This window comes from Rousettus aegyptiacus, unplaced genomic scaffold, assembly GCF_014176215.1.
Source record: "Rousettus aegyptiacus isolate mRouAeg1 unplaced genomic scaffold, mRouAeg1.p scaffold_m13_p_13, whole genome shotgun sequence".
Taxonomy (NCBI): Eukaryota; Metazoa; Chordata; class Mammalia; order Chiroptera; family Pteropodidae; genus Rousettus; species Rousettus aegyptiacus.
In genome coordinates, this window is record NW_023416288.1 from 56,683,797 (window position 1) to 56,704,011 (window position 20,215).

The 20,215-nt window shown below is 47.8% G+C and overlaps 1 protein-coding gene across 12 annotated transcripts in view; it reads left to right on the forward strand.

Moving 5' to 3' along the window:
* DGKI (diacylglycerol kinase iota) overlaps positions 1-20,215 on the forward strand; it is a 367,036-nt gene that overhangs the window by 61,886 nt on the left and 284,935 nt on the right. For 2 of the 12 annotated variants that reach the window (XM_036230853.1, XM_036230856.1), the window contains exon 1: positions 17,931-18,159. The exons of 8 other annotated variants lie outside the window; for them this stretch is intronic. In XM_036230853.1, the coding sequence (XP_036086746.1) occupies positions 18,026-18,159 (134 nt within the window). In that variant the 5' untranslated portion in view covers positions 17,931-18,025. Of the gene's footprint in view, positions 1-17,929; positions 18,160-20,215 lie in introns of those variants that run through there. 2 more of the 12 variants (XM_036230854.1, XM_036230857.1) reach the window with 2 other exon arrangements.

Genomic DNA, 20,215 nt, shown 5'->3' on the forward strand with positions numbered 1-20,215 from the left:
CAGTGCGGAGTGGCCTTAAATTACAATTTAGAGCAGGCTACATAGGTACCAGGGCATTCTTCATTTCCTGAAACCCACAACTGACAATTCTTACATCCACATCCACAGATTGCCACTGCCTTCCAATGAATGATTCTGGAACACTCAAGAACCCTGTCATCTCATTACTGGAAGGTGTCACCCAGCTCGAGTCGGAGGCAAGCTGAGCATTTGTCTCAGGCCATAAGTCTTTCTGGTTTTCCTGTCAAAGCTTCCAGACTCATCCAGGGTCTGTTAGACGTATTAGAGTCACTCTGTTAGCTTGTTCAGAAGTTGATGAGGCCACACTTCCCTTGGAGAGCAAAGCAGCATCGTCAGAGGGGACCATGTCATTTTGATTTTTGAAATATTGTTGACAGATGTCATTAAAATATCATTGAAATAAAGATTCCTGTTTTGTGGTAACTGTTTTTCCCTTTGTCTTCTTCAAGAGGACAAAAATTTATACAAAAAATGCCTTTTGACTTACTTAATTTTACAGATTTTATATGAAAAATGCTTTTTGGCTTACTTAATTTTACAGATTTGTGATTTCCACAACACTAAAAATATCTGGAACATGTGTGACGTAATGTGAATCTTATTTCCACTAACTGGTAGGTAAGTGATTTGGTAGACATTTAATGTGTTCGCTTTGTGCAAAAATGAATGAACTTGGTTTCAAAGATAAAACGCAAACTCAGACAAAGACAAGGAATAAAAAGCAGAATTATACCAATATGGTAGTTGACAATCATATAGGTTTAACCTTTACTTAACTCATTAATAACATAAATGAAGTAGGTAACTACGTTTTATCAGTCTACTCCAAGACTATAGGATGATACTATATTTTTAAACAAGTAAACTTTAAAAACTCCTAAAATATTTTATTAAAATCCACATGGGTGTAATTTGTTACTTTTTAAAACTAATATAAAATTGTTGTCCACCAGTGAATGGGTTTTATCCTCCGTGATCACCTAGAACAATTCTTTACAGGTCACTTTAAACCCTTGCCTTTGGGTGAGGTGGCTTTCGCCTGAGCTCCAAATTTGCAGGTACATTTGGGATCAAAATCTTTTCCCAGAACTTTGCCCTCAAATGCCATCATAGCTGGATTCCACCTCAGCCAGCGTTTATCTGCTCTGTTTAGTGTGTTCTGGTCTCTCCTGTATTTGCTCTTAATTTTTCCCTTGGAAGTGGCAAAAGCAGAAATCACGATGATAACTGTGTGTATTACCATGTATAGGGCTCCAGAATCGGAATGACAAATCCCTATATGTAAATGCTGTTTTTTCTCAGCATTTGCTGACCCACTTTCCTTTTTTTAAATTTTTTCTTTTCTTTTCTTTTTTGAGAAGCAGACACAATTGTCTCTCCTGACTTCTTCTAAAAATCTATTATCTTAACTGGCATTTTCATCTGCCAGCACCTCCGTTACATCGTGCCTCTCAGAATACAGAATGCCCACGTTTCATCTTATAAAAGAAATACTTTTTCTGCAAGAGTTAGTTTCTCTGATGGAACCACCTATGGACCATTTAATAGAAAACTCGGAAGACTTGAGAGTACAATTTAACAGCCAATCCATCAAGCTGGAGCACAGTGTTTGTCCCTTAGTGAGGAAGGTTTGGCTTGAGAGGTGGAAGGCGAGGATACCGGGCAGGCGTGAGGGTCTGAGGAGGGAGGGCGGGGGAGAACCCAGGGCGCTTTGGAGCACCGAGACCCTGCGTGGTCCTCCTGGGACCCATTCTCCAAGTCTGGTCCCCTCCCTTGCACCTGGAAATATTCCCCTCGCTTACTTTTTGTCTGAAGCAGCTGGAAAGGATATTTTTTTTCGCTCCGAGTCAGTGCTTAGCTTTGAAAGAAGCCGCTTTGTGCGAGTCATCTGTTGTCATCCCTCTGGGTTTCAGCTCTGTGTGATAAGGTTACTTTAAAACGCGTGTGTTTTTAAACGGTCATGAAAATAAACCGTTTACATTAATGCTCCTCAGCCCTCCCCACAGCTGAGCCCTGCTCGCCCTCGCAGCAACTTTTAGTTCCTCAGGCTGTACCTTCTAGTATGTATTGACTGCTACATGTCTGAATACTGTTTATGCTGCTGGTACTGGATTCGCCAACTGTGGACGTGACGTACTGTCTTCTTCCCGGGAGCGCTGAGATCTGGACTGACATCCCTGTGTCCCGTCTAACGTACCTTCGCTTCCTCTCTCTTCCTCATACATTTAGGTCGAGGTTTCGGGTTAAATTAGTGATCATACTAGTTGGACCGTAATATTATATGGCATTTTAAAGAATAGCTCACATTTTAAGAGCTTTAGACGCGTATTACTGTATCTTCATAACGACCACATCAAGTAGGTACGATGGTTTTTTTTTTTTTTTTTTCATTTCGCACATGTGGACATTGAGACAAAGGTTAACTAACTTGTTTGAAGTCATCTGGGTGGGTAGCTGGGATAAGCGGATATCAAATAAAAGGAAATCTGGCTCCAGAGTCTACTTTTCACATTACACTCTTTAAATAAAACTATAATTTTGTAAATGCTTTTCATAGAGGAGCCATATGTATATATCACTTCTTTTTTTTTTTTTTCTTTCATTTCATTTACTATCATTTCATTTTTTCTTGCTGTCATCTCTCTCCTTTTCTTTTCCTTTTGGAATTCCTATTAGCTGCTAGTTGTTTTGTCCTGAACCGATCTAACTTTTTTACCTTTCTGCCTTCACCACCTTTTGGCCTACATACTGTATCTTTTAAGTCTTCTGTTGACTTTTTTTGTTCTGTGACATTTTTAAATCTGCAGAGCTGTTTCTTATTTCCGGCATGTCCCTTTGTTTGCTTTTCAGTTCCTCCTTTCCGATTGTGTATTTTGGTCCCGTCTTCGGTAGTAGTGGCTTTCCTCCGATGTCAGGAGCTCTGTGACCATCGGTTCACAAATGCAAGTGAGGCTCTGAAGGGCTGATGGGCGCAGAGACTGCAGGTGGCCCAGGCTGTGAGGTAGGGGCTGCTGGAGGACCACCTGGGAGCTGTCACCGCCTGGAAGCTTTTCCCAGTGGGCGGGCAGATGATCCAGAAGAGAACCTCCCAGACGCATTCCTGGGAATGTGTATGTGCCTGCTGCAAGTGTTGTGGGGGCCGAGCGTGGGACAGGGGACAGAGAGCGCTCGCCATGGATGTGGACTTGCCCCCAGTTCTCCCATCTCAGGCTCTCGTCCACCACCACGCCCCCTAACCAGCCCTCCCCATACGTGTTGCTCGTTCCTGAGAATCACTTTTTGAAATTCCCTAGAAAGACGATCTCTCCTCTCCCGCCCTGATGGGGGGGAACAAGGTCACATGCCAAGTGGGGACCCGGAAGACTCTCTGCGCCTTGTCGGATGCCCACGGCACCGCCCCCAAGTCCCCGGCTTCCCCACGGGCCTGCGGTGCCGTTCTTGTTTTTGCTCTTTGAGAGTCGTCGCTTTCTTTGTTCCGACAGGTCAGCGATGACTTGTTTATTCACGTTCCATCTTCCAGGAGACCGTGGCGCTGCCTCTCTCACCCTTACAACCCACCCCTTCGTTTCTCTCTGTCCTTGCGGAATTTTTCCTTTTTAATTTAATCACCCTCCTACATTGCACTTTGGGAAGGGAGCAGAGATAAACACCCTGTAAATATGCCATACTTAATGGAAGCTTGATTGTATCATGGTTGGGGGGGAAAAAAAAAACATTTCCTGGCGTCTGCTTCATTTTCTTGTTTGGCTAGAGAAAGCCACAGGGATGGCCGCAGAGCACAGGGCCGGCTCTCTTTCCTTCCCACCGAGCATCCCCCGTGTGTACCTTCCTCCCTTTTCCTTACATCCTGATGAGCTCTTAGCTCTCTCTCTTCCTTCCTTCGTCCGTGAGTGGCAGGAACTGAGAGTCAGGCCTTGGAAACCAGATCGGACCTTCAGGGAGACTCACGTTCAACCAGGCGTCTCTTGGCTTTTTTCTCTCAGCGTTATTCTCTGGAAACCTTTCTGTGACACACTTGGGCACACATGTCTGACATCAGCTCAGGGTGTCAGGGTCACTTCGCTTTGGCGGTGAAACTCCAGCAGTGAATTTTCTCTCCTTAGCCAGAGCAAGGCTAGACGGCTTCGGGCTTCAGGGCCTTTCTAGAAACCTCCATATCATGCTCTGCTGATCCTGTGAGTCAGACCGGGCCCAAGGGCTGCTTGGCTGGATTGTTTAGTCGGCGATGAGGTTCAACAGCATCATTTCTAGGGTGATTCCCACGTCTCCCCCTAACTGCAGAGGGCCGATGCGGGAGGGCGCGAAGCTTTGATGAGGGAGCGCCTTCTGTAAGAACACTCATCAGAAGGCGGCGATGGCATGGACGAGACCAAGAACGTCTCCAGCGAAACGATTTTGAGAGTCCCGGTTCTGACTTGCCCTGGGCAGTGGGGTGACATTGCAATCAAGTTAGAAGACGCAAGTGGCATTCTCATTCGACTTGTGACAGACACAAGGCTGGGAAAAATGGCCAATGTAATCGATGACAAAAATGTATCTCAGAATGATTGGGATGCGCTGGAATGCTGGGTTAAAAATAACGAGATGACGTTTTAAAGAGAAAATGTAAAATCTTATTTGGGAGTTAAAAAAATCAATGGTAATGATGGGAAAAAAAAAACAAAAAACAAAACCATCTACCAGCAGTGGTTTTGGTAGAGAAAAGACATTTAGATTTTGTTTGCCTAAAAGCTCAGTATAAGCTACTAAATCTGATGAGGCAACTGAAAAGCTACATTAATGGAACCGTAATGTATTGACCAGGAAGTAACGCCCCCCCTCAATGGTCAGGTGCACCCAGAGCCTTGTGTTTGCTCGTGTATCTTTTATTCGATAGAACAAATAAAAGTTTTCCAGAGACAGGCAATTAGTAAAGGGCCCGAGGGACTGGACACGATATCTCAGGAGAAACCATTCATTGCTGGAACTGGGTGTATTTAAGTGGAAAAGGAAACTGCCTTCTACGTATTAGCTGCAAAGCTCGAGGCAAGTTGCCGTCTGTACCTCGGTAGCCAGGGGCGTGAAATGGGGAGGGGAGGGCGTGTCTGTGTTGGGAGCGGGGGTGCCTGGCAGGAAGCGCTGGGTCATGTGACCGCAGAGGCAGCAGGTGGGGATGGCACTGAGTGTTTTTGTATCTCGGCGTAGGAATCGAAGTTTTTCCCGTGCGGTAGGTATATTACGTGGCCGCCCTCTCTCTCACATTCTCAACCGGGATGGTGAGAGCAAAAGGGGGCTTATTAAATACACGAGGATAACAGGTGTGGAATGGGACTGTTACGGGCACCCAGGCAGACCGTGAGGAAAGGCATCCGGGTCATGGGCCCTCGTGGTAGAGGAAACTGCCTTTTTTGGGTGGCAAGCGACCTGCCTTTGGAGGCCTTCGAGCAGGGCTTGTATGAACCTCTGTTCAAGCGCAGTGTTTCTGCACTGAGTGGGAACGAGGTAAAGGAGCTTGCAGATCCCGAGGCAAGCGATGTCTGCCGTGGGCATGTGAGACATGTTAGGCAGAAACCATCCTGGCCCTCCCCAACGTTTTTAGATGTGTATATCTGGCAAAAAGAGGGCAGGAAGTTCCTTCTAAATTATGAAATGTTGAAAGTGTCACAGTCTGTTCACCTGGAACAATAATAATTCTAGTGTGCTTCAGGGAGCTGCTTAAAAACGCCGATGCCCAGGGCGCCAGGCTGGACTTACGGAGTCGGGGCGGCGGATGCTACGAATCAGGATCTGCCCTAGGCTGACACCATCAGGTCAGGGATGAGCAGCAAAAACACCTTCATTAAATACTTGCTGCATCTGTGATAAGATATGATCGACGTCAACCCAGGAGCCATCACTTGGCACCATTGGAGGCTTAAAATAAATGTCCCAGTGACATGCGAACACCGCACAAATGCCAAGGCAGACGACCCGTCGCTCAGTCAGAGCTCTGGTTCTCGGGCCCGAATGACTCCTTATTGGTGAGAGGTGTCACTGTGCGCTTTTGTCACTGTTGCAAGAGATGGAGGGCAGAGGCCTTTTTGGGGGGCTGGGGCAGACAGGCATGGCCTCTTGTGCTGGCAGTGCCCACGTGACAGAGCAGCCCCCCTTCGATGGGTAGGTGCCTCTGCGTTGGCTCGAGAGGAAGGTAAGACATCCAAGCAGATCAGCCAGGGACACTTCTCTCCTGACTTCTCTCTCGTTGACCATTAAAGTCGCTACTGCGCCCGAGGGCCAGACGGGGAACCTTGTGAAAGGTGGGGTTCCCCAAGTCCAGGGGCTCACATTAAGGAGATCCTAAGTGACCTTCTCCTGGTTTTCATTTTCACATGCGAAAGCGACTCTCCCGAGGAAAAAAAAGTCTGCACTCTGAGCAAGGGTGACACCGGACTTCAGAATTCCGTGCTTTCTCTTGTTTCAAATCGAAGGGTTTTATTTGGGAGCCAAGAAAAGAGCGTGAAAAGAAACTAGAGAAAAAGGTTACATTTGCTGAAGAAGAAAAACCAATTCCCCATGAAAGGCCAATCAAAATTCCCAGACTAATTATAATATAGTTCTTATTTCAGAAGACTTAAAAAAAAAAAAGACACAGCATTGTGTTCTTGAAACCTGACTCCATCTCAACAGCCACAGACATGTAGAAGGTTTAAGAAGCCAGGGTTTCAGAACGCCCAGTGCAGACTGCCCTTCCCCCCTGTGTCTCACCTTTCACCTGCCCCCGCATGACTCGGGCTTGGGCTCGTTGAGGGCGAGGTCACCGAATCCCTGAGCACCCAATCGGGAGCTAACATGCATTTCAGCTACGACCGTGCCTAAACACCGAGACAGGATACAAAGGTCATAAAAGGGATGGAAAGGTCAGAAAGATCTGAGCGTCTCCCACCCAGACGTTTCTTAGAACGTGAGGTTCCTCAGGAAGCCTTCGGATCTGGGTGGAGCAGCGTTTTGGGGAGTGCTCAGCCGAGGGGATGATGGTACCTGGTGAAATAAGAACCGTGTACAGCAAGATCTGATCCCAACGGGTCCACCTGCGCCGATGCTGACCGCTGTCCTCGGTTGTCTGTATCATCTTTCTTTGCTTTGTTTTCTGCAGGGCTTTGCCGTGGTGCAGTGGGCTTCCTTTACTTCGCCTTTTCAGGCATCTGGTGTGAAGCTCACGTCAAATGTATAAGGAGAGGGCGTCTGTGGATGAGCAGAGGTCAGCAGTTCTCGGGGCGAGGTCCTGCCTCGTGGCGCTTGCTTGCTTTAATTCTTCCTGGCGTTTGGTTCCTGACGTTATTCCGGACCCTCAAACATCAGGAACTGCTCGCTAAACGGCACTCACATTGCTTGAGGACAAGGCTAGTGACAGGTGCAGGAGCAGGTGCCATTTAGAGTGCTTTTGCATGAACTCATTGACCTTTTAAAACTCTCCTGAAAGGTAGCATTGTCGTCCTCTGTACTTTGAAAATGAAGAAATTGAGACTCATAGAGGATAATAGTCTTGCCCAAGAGTGAGATGCTACTAGGTGATGAAGTTCAGGTTCTTAATTTTGGTCTTTCTGACTCCAAAACTAACTAACTAACTAACTAACTAACTAACTAACTAACTAACTAACTCTCTCTCTCTTTCTCTCTCTCTCTCATGTGTGTGTGTAGTTTTACCACTCTACTCGGAAAAATCATTGGATGATTGATTCGCCTAAGTCTTTAAAGGAAACCGTAGTTTAGGATATACTCTCAACTTTTAATAACTGTCGGAGAAAGCCAGTCTAAGTCCCTTTTGTCAAATTTTCTCCAGACAACCACAGCGGCCTGAGCTATATGAGTCAAGCCTTTCGGCCTGGACGAATTACCTTCTAGGTAACAGAGAGAAGCTATTGAATTACTATTTAGAAGCTTTGGAGAGTCATGGATAATAAATGGGACAGGAGCTGGAAAGCTGAGATAAGCCAAGTTTTTCTAAAAAGTTTTTCAAAAATGGGAGGGCTGTTGATGAGAGTCCCATGTCATAACACATTCTTAAACAGATTATGGCTCAGACAATTTGCAAGAACTCGGATGGGAAATGAGTGATTTCTAAATGCAAACAGTGGCTCACGGAGACTGTCTTGACCAAGTAGCACGATTTCTTTTCAGGAAATTTAAAGTTGCAAAGCTTTAAACAGAGTAAATACAGCATATCTGGTATGTCTGGGGTTCAGCATGACATTTGATAGTGTCTGTCAGGTCACCTTGCACCCAAAGCTTCCTGAACAAGGTCGACGATTATGCACTGTACGAAAGGACAGTCAGATGAGACATCCTTTCCATGTGGGGGACTTCTCCAGGGCCCTTACAGTCAATACTTCACAGGCGTGCAGACCGACTCCTCAGGCAGACTCTGTGCGTTCCGGTCCTGTTCAAGGCTTAACCATAACTTAGATGAGGAGAAATAGAACATGGAAACCAAAATTTCAGGTGATCTGAAGTTGGGAGGGATGATAACTACTTGGGACGAGACGATAAGGCTTCAGACAGATGTGACAGTTGCGACAACAGCGCCAAATCCTCTGAGATCGTTCTTTGTTACTCGCTCAACAATATTAAGTTCTCTGGTGGCTGGGAATTGGACCAGGTGCTGGGATTAAGAAACACGTAAGCTGCAGAAGGGGGAACAGTGCTTCGGTGGAGGGGAGCCCAGGATGCCGGAGGGGCATGGAGGAGGCGAGCCTCATGATGCTTGGGGTAGGTGCGGGTTGGGGCGTTGCTGCTGAACCAAGCCAGACCTCCTGGAGAAGGCGATATTCGAATAGTCTCGAAGAATGAGGAGGAATGTCCTGGAATCACCGTCGAGGCGAGGGCGTCCCCACGTCTAAGGAGCAGCGTGTGTGACGGCGTAGCGACTGGGAGCCGTAGGGCCTGGGTGTGAGACGGCACAGAGAGCCAGTTTCCACTGGCCGTGAGTGGCAGGAAACCGGAGTGCAGAGATGTGTCACGCCTTTTCCTCACATTTTTGGTTTGCGGCCGCTGGGTTATAGGATGTCGCCAGGATTGTCCAAGTGCTTTCCGTGAGTGGGCACTGCTCTGGTAGTTTTGTGTGCGTTGCCTCATTTAATCATCGCAATAACCCAAGGAGGGAGATGCTGTCGTGGCCTCAATGAGACAGGAAGAAACTGAGGCAACAGAGAGGTTGAAGAACTTGGCGAAAGTTGCTGAGCTGGAAGGCGCCAGGGCCCACATTTGGACGTTAGTAAAAGGACGCTAGAGTCGCGTCTGGTAACCACGACAGCCACTGGTTAGGGAGCCCAGGGGCTAAGGGACTAAAAAAGTGTCCTCTGACTTGAACGACAGGGAAATCCTTTGTCCCCGGGCTCCGCCGTGGTGCCGGAGGGAACCTCCGTGCAGTGGCTTGAATGCAAAACAAGGAAATGGAGACGGGAAGGGGAACCGACTTTCCAAAAAGGAAGCTGAGTGGGGATTACCTAGAGGGACACATGCAGCCCAAAGGACATTTTGTTTTAAGGTGAGAAATTGTGTTTAGACGCCAAAGAGGATCATGGAAAGAAATTGGTTTGCGATTCAGGAAATCTTGATTGAATAAGTGTTCTCATCACAAAAAAGGAAGAACTGGATGAAGGAAAGGAATGGGGAAAGGAAGGAAGGAAGGAAGGGAGGAAGGAAGGAAGGAAGGAAGGAAGGAAGGAAGGAAGGAAGGAAGGAAAAGAGTAAATAGTAACTATGCGAGCTTATGGATATATCAATTAGCTCGATTGTGGTGATTAGATCCCCACAATCAATACATCAGTATATCAATACATCGAGCTGAACACCGTAAACATATACATATATATATATATATATTTTTTTTTTGGTCAATTATGCCTTTAAGCTGGGCTAAGAAGACCCCTAAGGAGGCAGGAGGTGGTAGACTGACCCCGGGGCAGCCCGAAGGGTGTGCCCGGGACACGAAGGGGAGGGACACTCCGCACACTGGGACCCGGGGGCTTGTTCTGAGGGCTGAGTGGGGTGGTGTTAGCCAGCCCCAGGAGGCCCGTCAGGCAGCTTTCGTAGACATTAGCCCCTTTTTGCCAACTTAAATAGTTCTCTCTTACCCCTTCTGGCTCCTTTTTCTTCCTTTTCTTCCCATTCCTAGAACTTGGGTAGCACTGTCATCTCCGATCACTGGTTGTTTCTGTCATGAGCGGTACTTTTCCACTGAGGAACATGAAAGAAAACCCTCTCGATGAGGTCTGGTAGACCGGAGGGGCGGGCAGGAACGGGGATCACCGGGCTTCCCTTCTGCCCCCCAGGAAAGGACAGGCATGAGGATGGGGAGGTCGGGGCAACCGGGAGGTGGCTAGGAAGAAGTCAGCTCGTTTAACAAGCAAAGCAGTAAAGATTAGAGTAACCATGACAACGGGCTACTGGCAGAGGCTCTCAGGATTTGGGGAGGAGGGAGGTGGAAGGAGCCGGCTGGGTATAAGCCCAGAGTTTTGGGAAATGCCATTTCTTCCCTCAGAGCTCTTGGCCGTTACAGAGACCAGCACAGTCACCAGCAGTGACTGGGAGGGGAAGGGGAGCAGAGAGGGGAGCGGCAAGGGTTAGCGGGAGTGGGGGGTCCAGCTGATCAGAGAAAGGGAGAAACTCTGGGGGCAGGGCCAGAGCAGGAGGGCCAGAGCGGGCGGGTGGCGTTGGTCTGCCCCTGTGACTTCTGGGCACGCATGTCCTCTTCGGTTCCATTTCACTGCTTGCGCGGGGCCAGCAAAAGGTGACAGCTAACTTGGCTTTTCGTTTTTAGGTTCTCTTTTTCACTTCTGAGCAATGAGGCATGAGCCTGTCAAGGCTTTTTTTTTCTAAGGAGGCTCCGCGTGTGTGCGTGTGAGCGTGTTGGTGAGTGTGTGTTAAGGCAGCCTCTTCGCCCAGCCCAGACCTGTAGTAAGCCAAGGACTTTTGGGAAGTCTTTTACTCTTCTATAGTGTGAACCACTTCTATGGCTGCTTGAGTCTCTATCGGTGTCGTCTGTAGATCTTTAACAAAAATAAGTGACTACAGTTGTTCCTTTCTGAGTCAGCTCAAAGCACCTGACTGGGAAATGAAAGAGATCGTCGTGGTTATGCAGAAACGATGCTTTGGGCTTCCGCGTCTTCTCCTCACGCCCAGTGTGACCTCATCCATAATAGCACCAGCAGCGCTGCCGAGGAGGGACGTGCGGGGCTTTCTCTCAGACATCACTCTGAGAGCCCCTTCCCTTCCCCCGTTCCAACCAGACTGCCCCCTTCGACCTTCTCCCCACGGAAATAAACACCCGGAGAAGCATGTATTCAGGCCATGGCCTGAGATACACAGCGACCCTCAGGGAGATTTGAGCTCCATGCCTCACCCGGCGGCTCTTAGCACCGCGCTGGAGCTACTGGTTTAGGCGTCACAGATGCCATTTCTGAGACCTCGCCGTTTTGATTGGGGAGGAGGTGGTAGAGTGGACTCATATTCATCCCCCAATCTCTTTCGCTCTAAACCAGCACGTATCGCGGAAGCTATTGGGAAAAGCAGGTTCTTTTGCACAAAGAGAGGTTAAAGCAGGAGATCCAGGACTCGAGCTCTTTGTTCCAAGCTGTCATAAATCGCTGTGAAGAGAGGAAACACCAAGAGGACTGATTTCCCCAGGGGGCAGAGAAGATCTGCCTCAAAGCTGGAAAAAGTATGCATGATTTTCCAGTTTCGCTATAAGCCTAAAACTTTTTTTTTTTTTTTTTTGAAAAGCTGACTCCTGCCAGGTAGATGTAGTCATCTTATTCTTCTCAGCTGCGTTATAACAGATAAACATGTGGATCTGTCCAGCAATCGTGCAAGAGTTCCCAGTGCCCTGGGGAACAGGCTCTCCATCGAGACTGCGTTGGTTTAGAGAGATTTCCTGAGCCAGGGACTTCAGCCTGGCTTCACGCTGTCGCCATCAGCCAAGGGAAATAGAACCGTGTATGGTGCAAGGTAGCTGGCTTACGTGCCCCTGCCGGAGGGCACACCGAGGAAGACACGGGTATGAAATGGTGTCAGGTGACCCCTTTTGTTCAGGGGCTGCATCAGGAAAACTCAGGAGGATTTTGGGAGGGAGCAGGGAAATGATTCCACATGGATTTATTCACCCTGTCACCCCTGGCAAATAAACCATGCCATTGTATAGGCATACGCGTACATACAGCCCCACCCCTCACCCCCAATATCAACACGTCTGAACACCCACATGTAAACTCAGATGCAAACAAGAAGTTCTGTTTTACTCATTTTACGTACTAGGGCGTTAATTCATCTCGCAAGCATTTATCAAACATTTACTCTGAGTGGGGGCTGTGCTCCACCAAGAGGAAGACCACAGAAATGGGGAGACCTTGTCCCTGCCCTCTCTGAGGAGTTTGCGCTTAGTCGGTGAGAAAGACATAGAAATGTGCAGTTGCATCGCAGGGCGGTGGGTGCTGTAACAGGGGGGTAAGGGTACGAGCTGCAGGAAAGGGCACCAGCCTCTCTCCAGGGTGAGGGGCGCGGGGGTTAAGGACGGTGTGTTAGTCAGCTCGGGCAGCCTAGTTCGGACTGGGTGGCTTAAACAGCAGAAGTTCATTTTCTCACAGTTCTGGAAGTTGGCAACTCAAGATTAAGGTTCCAGCAGGGTTCGGTTTCTGATAAGAGCTCTTTTCCTGCCTTCCGGACAGACAGCTACCTTCTTGCTAGGTCCTCATGTGGCCTTTTCTCAGTAAATGTATATGGAAGGAGGGAGGGAGGGAGGGGGAGAGAGAGAGAGAGAGAGAGAGAGAGAGAGAGAGAGAGAGAGAGAGAGAGAGAGAGAGAGAGAGAGAATACAGTAGAATATTTTTCTTTTTTTCTTTTTTTACGAGGACACTAATCCTAATCCTAAAGGATCATGGTTCCACCCTTATGAACTCATTTAACCTTAATTATTCCCACCTCCAAATACAGGCACGCTAGAATTAGGGCTTCTACAGATGAATTTTGGGGAACATGGACGTTTAATTCATAACAGAAGACCTCACTCACAGAGCAGATGACTATCGAAATACATCTTAAAGAGTTACCTGGTCAAAAGGGATGCATTCTCCCCCAAGAAAAAGAATAGGCAGTAAAGGATAGAATGGCTTTCTGGATTGGGGAAAATACCAGTAATTTTGGGTAGCTAGAAGGTAGAAAGGAAAGTATGGGATAGGAACTTTTCAAAGTACTTAGAGGTACTCTGTAGTTGGTGTGAGCCGCTAATGAATCTTAAGGCTCGAGCAACATGCCCAGCCTCCCTGGAAGCAGAAAGACAGGTGGGAGGGGAGGGTGTCCTGAATGAGCCTGGTGGCCGCAGAGGGTGGGGCAGCACTGGCTGATCTAGTGACTGGCCGCAGGAGGAATGAACTGTGGAGTATGGAGCCGCTTGAATGATTTGTCCTCGTAGGAAGCCCGCGTGAGGGGACAGGTGTGGAGGCACAGATCACGCATTCAGCTTTAGGTGTCCCAAGTGCACGGTGTCCTCCTCGAGCTGGTCAGGGGAGGGGTGTCAGGCAGGGGCGACATGCTGGCACTCCTCACCACAGGTGAGCCGCGAGAGCGTGTTCGTTAGGCTGACTTCTAGGGACAAAATGTGGAGAAGAGAGAAGCATTGAGCCCAGAATCCCAGGGACGCTGACAACTACAAGAGGAAGGAGAGGAGCCTGGGATGGAGACGGGATAGAACAATCAGGAACGAATCACTCACGGAAGTCAAAGGAGGCCATCGTGGTGAGCAGGAGGGCATGGCTACCAATGTCAGTCGCTGTAGACGGAACTGAGAAACGTCAGTAGAACCTGGCCTTTGGGGCAGAACTGGCGGCTTTGGGAGAGGTTTCCTTGGAATGGGGATGAGGAAACCCCGGGGCTGTGGATTAAAGAGTCAGCGCAGAATAGAATGTGGGCACCAGGAAGGGCACCTTTGAAGAGTCAAGGACAGCCTTCCGTCCTTTGTGTTTGAGATCCTAGAGAGCGTTTACTGATAAACTCCAGAGAAGAAATAAATGCCAAAGGGGAATATTTTTAGAAAACAAATAAACAGGTTATATATGTAGAAACACTTCTAAACTGTAAGGAGCCCGCATGGTTGAGCAGGAAGAAAGGTAAGTAGATATATCTGGATGAGAGGAAGTAAAAACTGAAGGGGTTTGGGTATTAGGGAAGGGAGGAGGAGGGAGGGGAGGAGGAGGGAGGGGAGGAGAGAGGACGGGAAAGATGTCGAAGAGTTAATCTTATGAACGCTTTATTAATCAACTCTTGTCTATTCAGTGCAGTTCATTTTAAAATTGGAATTTAAATAATAATAATAAAAAAACTCTACAAATCTAAATACTTAGCCTTTTAGATCCTAGAGATGATTGAAGTTAAATAGCTCTTTTAAGAACAGCACCGCATGGAAAATAACTAGGTTTACCCGGCTAAGTTTAGCATATAAAGCCCTTTACTGAATGGCTTCTTTGTCAACCTCAGGCTGGAGGAGTGTGACTCTTTTTTATTTGGTGAATTCCCTAATTGGATTTTGTTGGCCGATCTTACTTTCTCACATTGTAAGATTTTAATAAATCATTATAATCATTCCCTTATGTCTTGCAAAAATAACCTTCCTGACGGTTCCCAAATGATTTTTTTTTTCTCTCTCTGTGTTTGCATCATGGGATTATTAGTGTCGCTTACAAATGAATCAGAAAAGGGCTGTGCAGCCAAGGGTATATTTCCATCATTTCCTAGGCGTGAACTTGGAGCCCGCTAACCAGGAACCCCTGAGGTCATGCTTGGCTGGGAGGGCACAGCAGGTCTTGGCATATTATCTCCTATCTGGATTATTGATGAGATGAGATGCTTGGAAATGGGGAAGAGATCTCCTATCTGCGTGGTTATTAAGGCCTCTGCAGGAAACAGGTTTATCGGTGATGTATGGGCGCCGGTGGTACTGTTGTATCCTCAGCCCCGATTTGTCTCTGTCGGTTATCGTTGATGGCGGGGTAAGGAAGAACTTAATTAGTCTAACCGACGTGCTCCACGAAGGTCTGGTTCCAAACATACCTGTCTGAAGACTTTTCCAGGTCGATCTGATCTCCTTTTGCGAGGCTGGAAGCCTTTCTCAGTCACCCATTTAGGAGCTGGACCATGACCCCAGGCTCGTCCTTTAAATGTTCAGTGGTTTCTAGTTTGCTGCTTTGCTCGTAGACCCCAACACTTAGAATTTATGCGTCGATTTCTGTGATCCCGGAAGGTAATGATTCTTCACAGTGATTGCAGTTATTACAGTTTCTATCCACCTTCCTTCTTACCCACTATTCCCCGGGACATATCCGAAGTGGCCATCGGTCAGGGTGACCCTCCCAAGGCCTGCACCACCGTCACAGCTCCTCGTTGGTGGAGCGATGGGGATGCTGAGGTTACCCTGGGGGAATGAGCAGTTACAGAATTTTCCAGACTAGATGCTTTTGTTTGGCAATTCAATACCCTCAAAGAATCGAGAGCATTCAATTCGTTTCCAGTTTGTTCCGTCCGTGAGTAACAAGCCAAAGATCTCAATCTAGACGTAGAAGTAATTTTTAAGCCTGAAAGCTCTGCTCACTTGCCTCTGTTCTCCGACTTGCCCTGCTCCCTTCTCTCTCAAATGACAGGCAACCGTCTTGAGGCCACCTGGGTGAGAAGGCGACAGCTTGCATCTCATCTTCGCTCCGGATTGACTCGTTGTTTAGTGGCGAAAGCTTAGTGGGAAGTGTTGAAGAAGGCTTTGCACCCTTAGAATTTTTCCATTTATGTTTCTTTCTATTCAGAATTGGTCTTTGCGACTTGCAGAAACCAGAGTATTTGTGATTAATGCCTCGTGAGGCCGGAGGCTTTATTTTCTTCTTCTTTTCGTATCTGCATCGTCTGCCTAACACGCGTCTCATTTACAGTCCCCCTAGATGCCGATTACATGTGTGTTTACTTGGGCGAGTGCATGTATGCAAAAGCTTAGAAGAACCACAACTGCCCCTGACAGCAAAACCCAGGAACAAAATGCCTAACGCATAAAAGAGGAGAAGATGATACGGGAGGAAGAAGGCAACTGTTTTAAAGCACGTGCAGTTTGAGCTTTTCTGCTGCATCTGTCAAACAAGCCTAAAAGTTCCTGCGCACGTGACATTTTTAATTTTGCTCCCAAACGGGGAGAAGCACCATCTTCTCAGGGCCGTGGCTGCCAGTGTGAAGCCAGCTCTACCGGGGACCCAGGGGGAAGCTGCCACTGCCGTTCCTGCCTCTGCCTTGCTTTGCTCAAAAGTTGGCAAATGCTGGTCACATCGTGGGTCTATTTATAGCAGGCACACATCTCACCACCTTGTTCTTTTCTTAGCATCTGCTTGACATGCTATCAATTATCCATGAGGTGAATGACAACATCAGGGAAGTTATTTGAGGCAGGTGCCCTGAGGTGAGACGTAGAGGGGGCGGAGGTCACACGGGGACAGCTTCAGATGAAAAGGGTAAATAGACATTCCTTGCTGCCTTCAGCCAGTGAATGATTCCAGCCGGCTCAGAGGTGGCGGTGGGAGTCCTGGGATGGTTGCCCGCCGACTGCGACTCTGCCCTCCTTACCTGTGTCTGCTGACGTTGGAAAAGCTCACTTGACAGACACGAGGTGCAGGACACAGAGAGGGTGGTCTCCTTCCAGAGGAGGTCGTTTTTGTCATATTCTCAGCCATGGGAGGGGTGGAGGTGAGGCCTGGTTGGGGGGCTCCAGGGGAGGGAGCGGATGAGTCAGGGGCTTGCCCCCTCTCTCTCCACCTGCAGCACTTCTGGTGGGAGGGGCCCAGCGGTGGGAGGGCAGACAAGTGTCCCGAGTGTGTCCCGAGGTGGCTGTGCTTCCTCTGGACCAGCAAGGAGGCCGTCCCTGGCCCGCCTCCCTCACATGCTCTATCTTTTTGTCCTCTCGGATTCTGGACGAGGTTTTTGTTGTTGTCGCTATTGTTTTTTTGCCGCTTTTGTTGTTGTTTCGTCGCTTCTCATTGATCATTTAGATTCTCTTTTTGGAAACGTCTTCCCCTCCTCCTCTTCCTCCTTAAAAAATCCTGTACCAGAATCACCGATCGCCCCGTTTCAGTGAGGCTGGCTGCCCCGATGTCATTTCCTCCCTGATCTGCCGTTCGTATGAGGCTGCTCGGCGGGGGAGCTGGGGGGATTCGCTACCAGAGTTGGTGGAACGATGCTGACATCACTGTTTTAGTCCCAGAGATTGACTTGCTCGTCAGGGTGGGAGGGAGGGATTCTGCCTCTTCTACAGCCTCTCGGCATCACCCTCCAGTCCACGTCCTCTGTCTGCCTGGGCCCGTGAACCTGAAGGACAGGGAGACTGAATTCGGGTCAAAGAGGATGGAAAGTGAATTCACTAAATTCCATCAGCCTTTCCTTTGGGTGTAAACTAGCCTCATCTTTAAACCCCGTTTCTCTCTAGGTTTTCTCAGCTCTCTTCCTCCCTTTTCTTCTCCGTTTCTTTGGCAGCAAGGGACTCAAGCATCCCCGTGTGTGTGTGTGTGTGTGTGTGTGTGTGCGTGCGCGTGCACCCGCGTGCATGAGGACTCTTTGGGGACAGGGAAGTTGGGTCTGGAAAGGCCTTGGGATCCTTGTAGGGTTCCTTGGTCTATGTGGCGGGCACTGCCACAGTCGCTGGCAGACTCTCCCAAGGACGCCGGCTCCAGGGCTAACGCCATCTGCCCAGCTAATCCACTTTCCAGGCCAGTGTCTAGCGCCAGAGAGCGTCTGGATCTCTGAGTGTCCTGGTGCCATTTAAACCGACTCCAGCTTCCTGGGGATTGGTTTGCAGCCTTTGTTATCTTTTGGCAGAGTCACCCTATCCTTTCCTTTCTCCTCTTCTCGGTAGTCAGACCACTCGAGTGTAACTTGGTTTATTATTTAGAGGCCTCACGGGAGGGAGTCGAGATGATTGCGCAGAGCACAGAGCGCCAGGCGAGTGTGAGCGTGTGCGCGCGTGCACGCGCGCATGCCGACGTGTGAGTCTGTGAGGGCTACCAGCTGTTCCGGAAGGATGAGTTTGGGGTGGATGGACCTCTTTTGCAGAAGCTGCAGGAACCAGAGGCAGGGCACAGTGCCATCGTCAGAGTCCTCGGACGACTGGTGAGTAAAGGGGGAACGGCCTACGTTTCCAAATTGTAACGAAGAGATGCAGTTGGTAAATGTCAGGGCTTCCTTCCTTCCTCTTCACAGAATGCGGTGCGTGAACCAGGACCCCTAATTACACCTTGGTGGAGATTGCGAGCTTGGATTTTTCTCTTATTTTTCTACTGATTGTGTTACTTTTGAGTGATGGGAGTTCCCCACCCACAGGTTTTCATGATTATTTGCCCATCTCTTTCTCTTTGTTTCCCCTGTGTTTTTTGTCATCTAGGGAGAAATCTTTTTGCAACAGGCTAGGGGAGGTTTGTTTTTGTTTTTGTTTTTGTTTTTGTTTTTCCTGGGGATAGGCTTTGGAAATAGCTGGAATTTTAGTCTGAATGTTACTGTGACAGGACCTATGATTCTGAAACGTATTGGTCGTTTGTAGTTAGGTTTTTAAATCCGTAGTCAGCCATATGTAATTGTATTAAATATAGTTAAATGATTGGCTGGTGCTTGGACATAATAAATAGAGATGTAGCTTTAGTTTTTCCTTTTGTTATTATCATTTTGTTGTTGTCTGTTTTCTTAACTTGCTCCTTAAGGATCTGTATAGGATAAGATATTTTTCAGAGACTGGCAAAATGATACTAAATTGTTCCCTTATACTTATTTTTTTGTCCCAAGATTTAATTTAAGGAAAACTACAGGTCAGTCTGGCCCACTGCCTATTTTTGTAAATAAAGTTTTATTGAAACATGAGCACACTGCGGGGTTTAGTTGTGACAGAGACTCTATGGCCCGCAAAGCCCAAAATACTTACTATTTGACCCATAAAAGACACAGGTTGCCACATTCTGGTTTGATTTACTCTTTTCCTTTATGTACTTTTAAAAGGTCTACAATGATACAAAGTAGTGAGTGTTCTTTCTTTTTTTTTTTGAAATATAATTAATGTATAACACTATATTCTTTTCAGGCGTATAACGTAATGATCGGTATATGTAAGGGGGTCTTTAAAGGAAGAGTGAATCATTATCCCTATGTAAGGAGAGTCTAACCCATTCAGAAAAGCAGGAGAGAGACACCCGAACCAGGTATAGGAACACATATGGTAAAAATATATGAAAAGATACCCAAGAAATATTTACGGGCTCAGAGTGATACTCAAATGAATGGAATGCAGTCTTGTTCTTGGAGAGTTAACTGTCCAGTAGGAGAAATCTGCTAAAATAACTATGCTGTCTGACAGGCTGTAATAGTGGCTATAGAAAAACACACGTGGTCATGGGCTTCGAAGGAGGCAAAATGACTTCTGCAGCCCCGTGTAGCAGGTGGAAACTTTGGGATGGAAATTGAGTGATGATTGCTTCTTCTAACAGTGAAGGAGGGCTTCGTTCTGTTGTGTCTAGCTGTTCGCTGAAGTGGACCTTTGCTTCTGTAGTAGAAGAGGACTGGTCCCCCCCCCCCAAAGAAAGGATAGGAGGTGACTTAGCTGAGTACTCAGCATGAGATTCACAATTATTACAGACTCAGGGATGCCTTGTTTTAGGCCTTAGGTAGGAACAAAAATGTAATTAAGACAAAAGTAAATTCGGGATCATCTACTAATATCACACACATTTTAAAGCCAGAGAAAAGGGGGCCCAGAGATCTAGTTAGCTGTATAAAATGATCCCTGACACACAGGACTTCTGACTTCCTGGTCTTTAAATTCTACTATTTTTTTTTCCCCTAGTTTTTAAGCCAGTGTCTCTGTGGATGTGCGGAACATCTCACGAGATATCAGTGTAAAGTCTTTCATGGTTTTAAAAACCTTTGTTAACATGCCAGACCTTCCCTCAGTTGTCCAGAATCCCCGAGGTCCCAGATGGTGGGGAGCAGAGCATTGACAAAGCGCCTCAGGACTCTGTCTTCACCCAGCTGCCTGGTGGGGCAGCTTTTGGGGGCACGCCTTCCCAGCTGGGCCCCGCCATCCTGCTCTGCCGAAGCGCCTCCTGTTCTTATGCCTGGAACACACACGTCAGGGTATTTTTGCAGGGAGGGGACATATAGGGAGTGGTAAATGGGAAAAGGA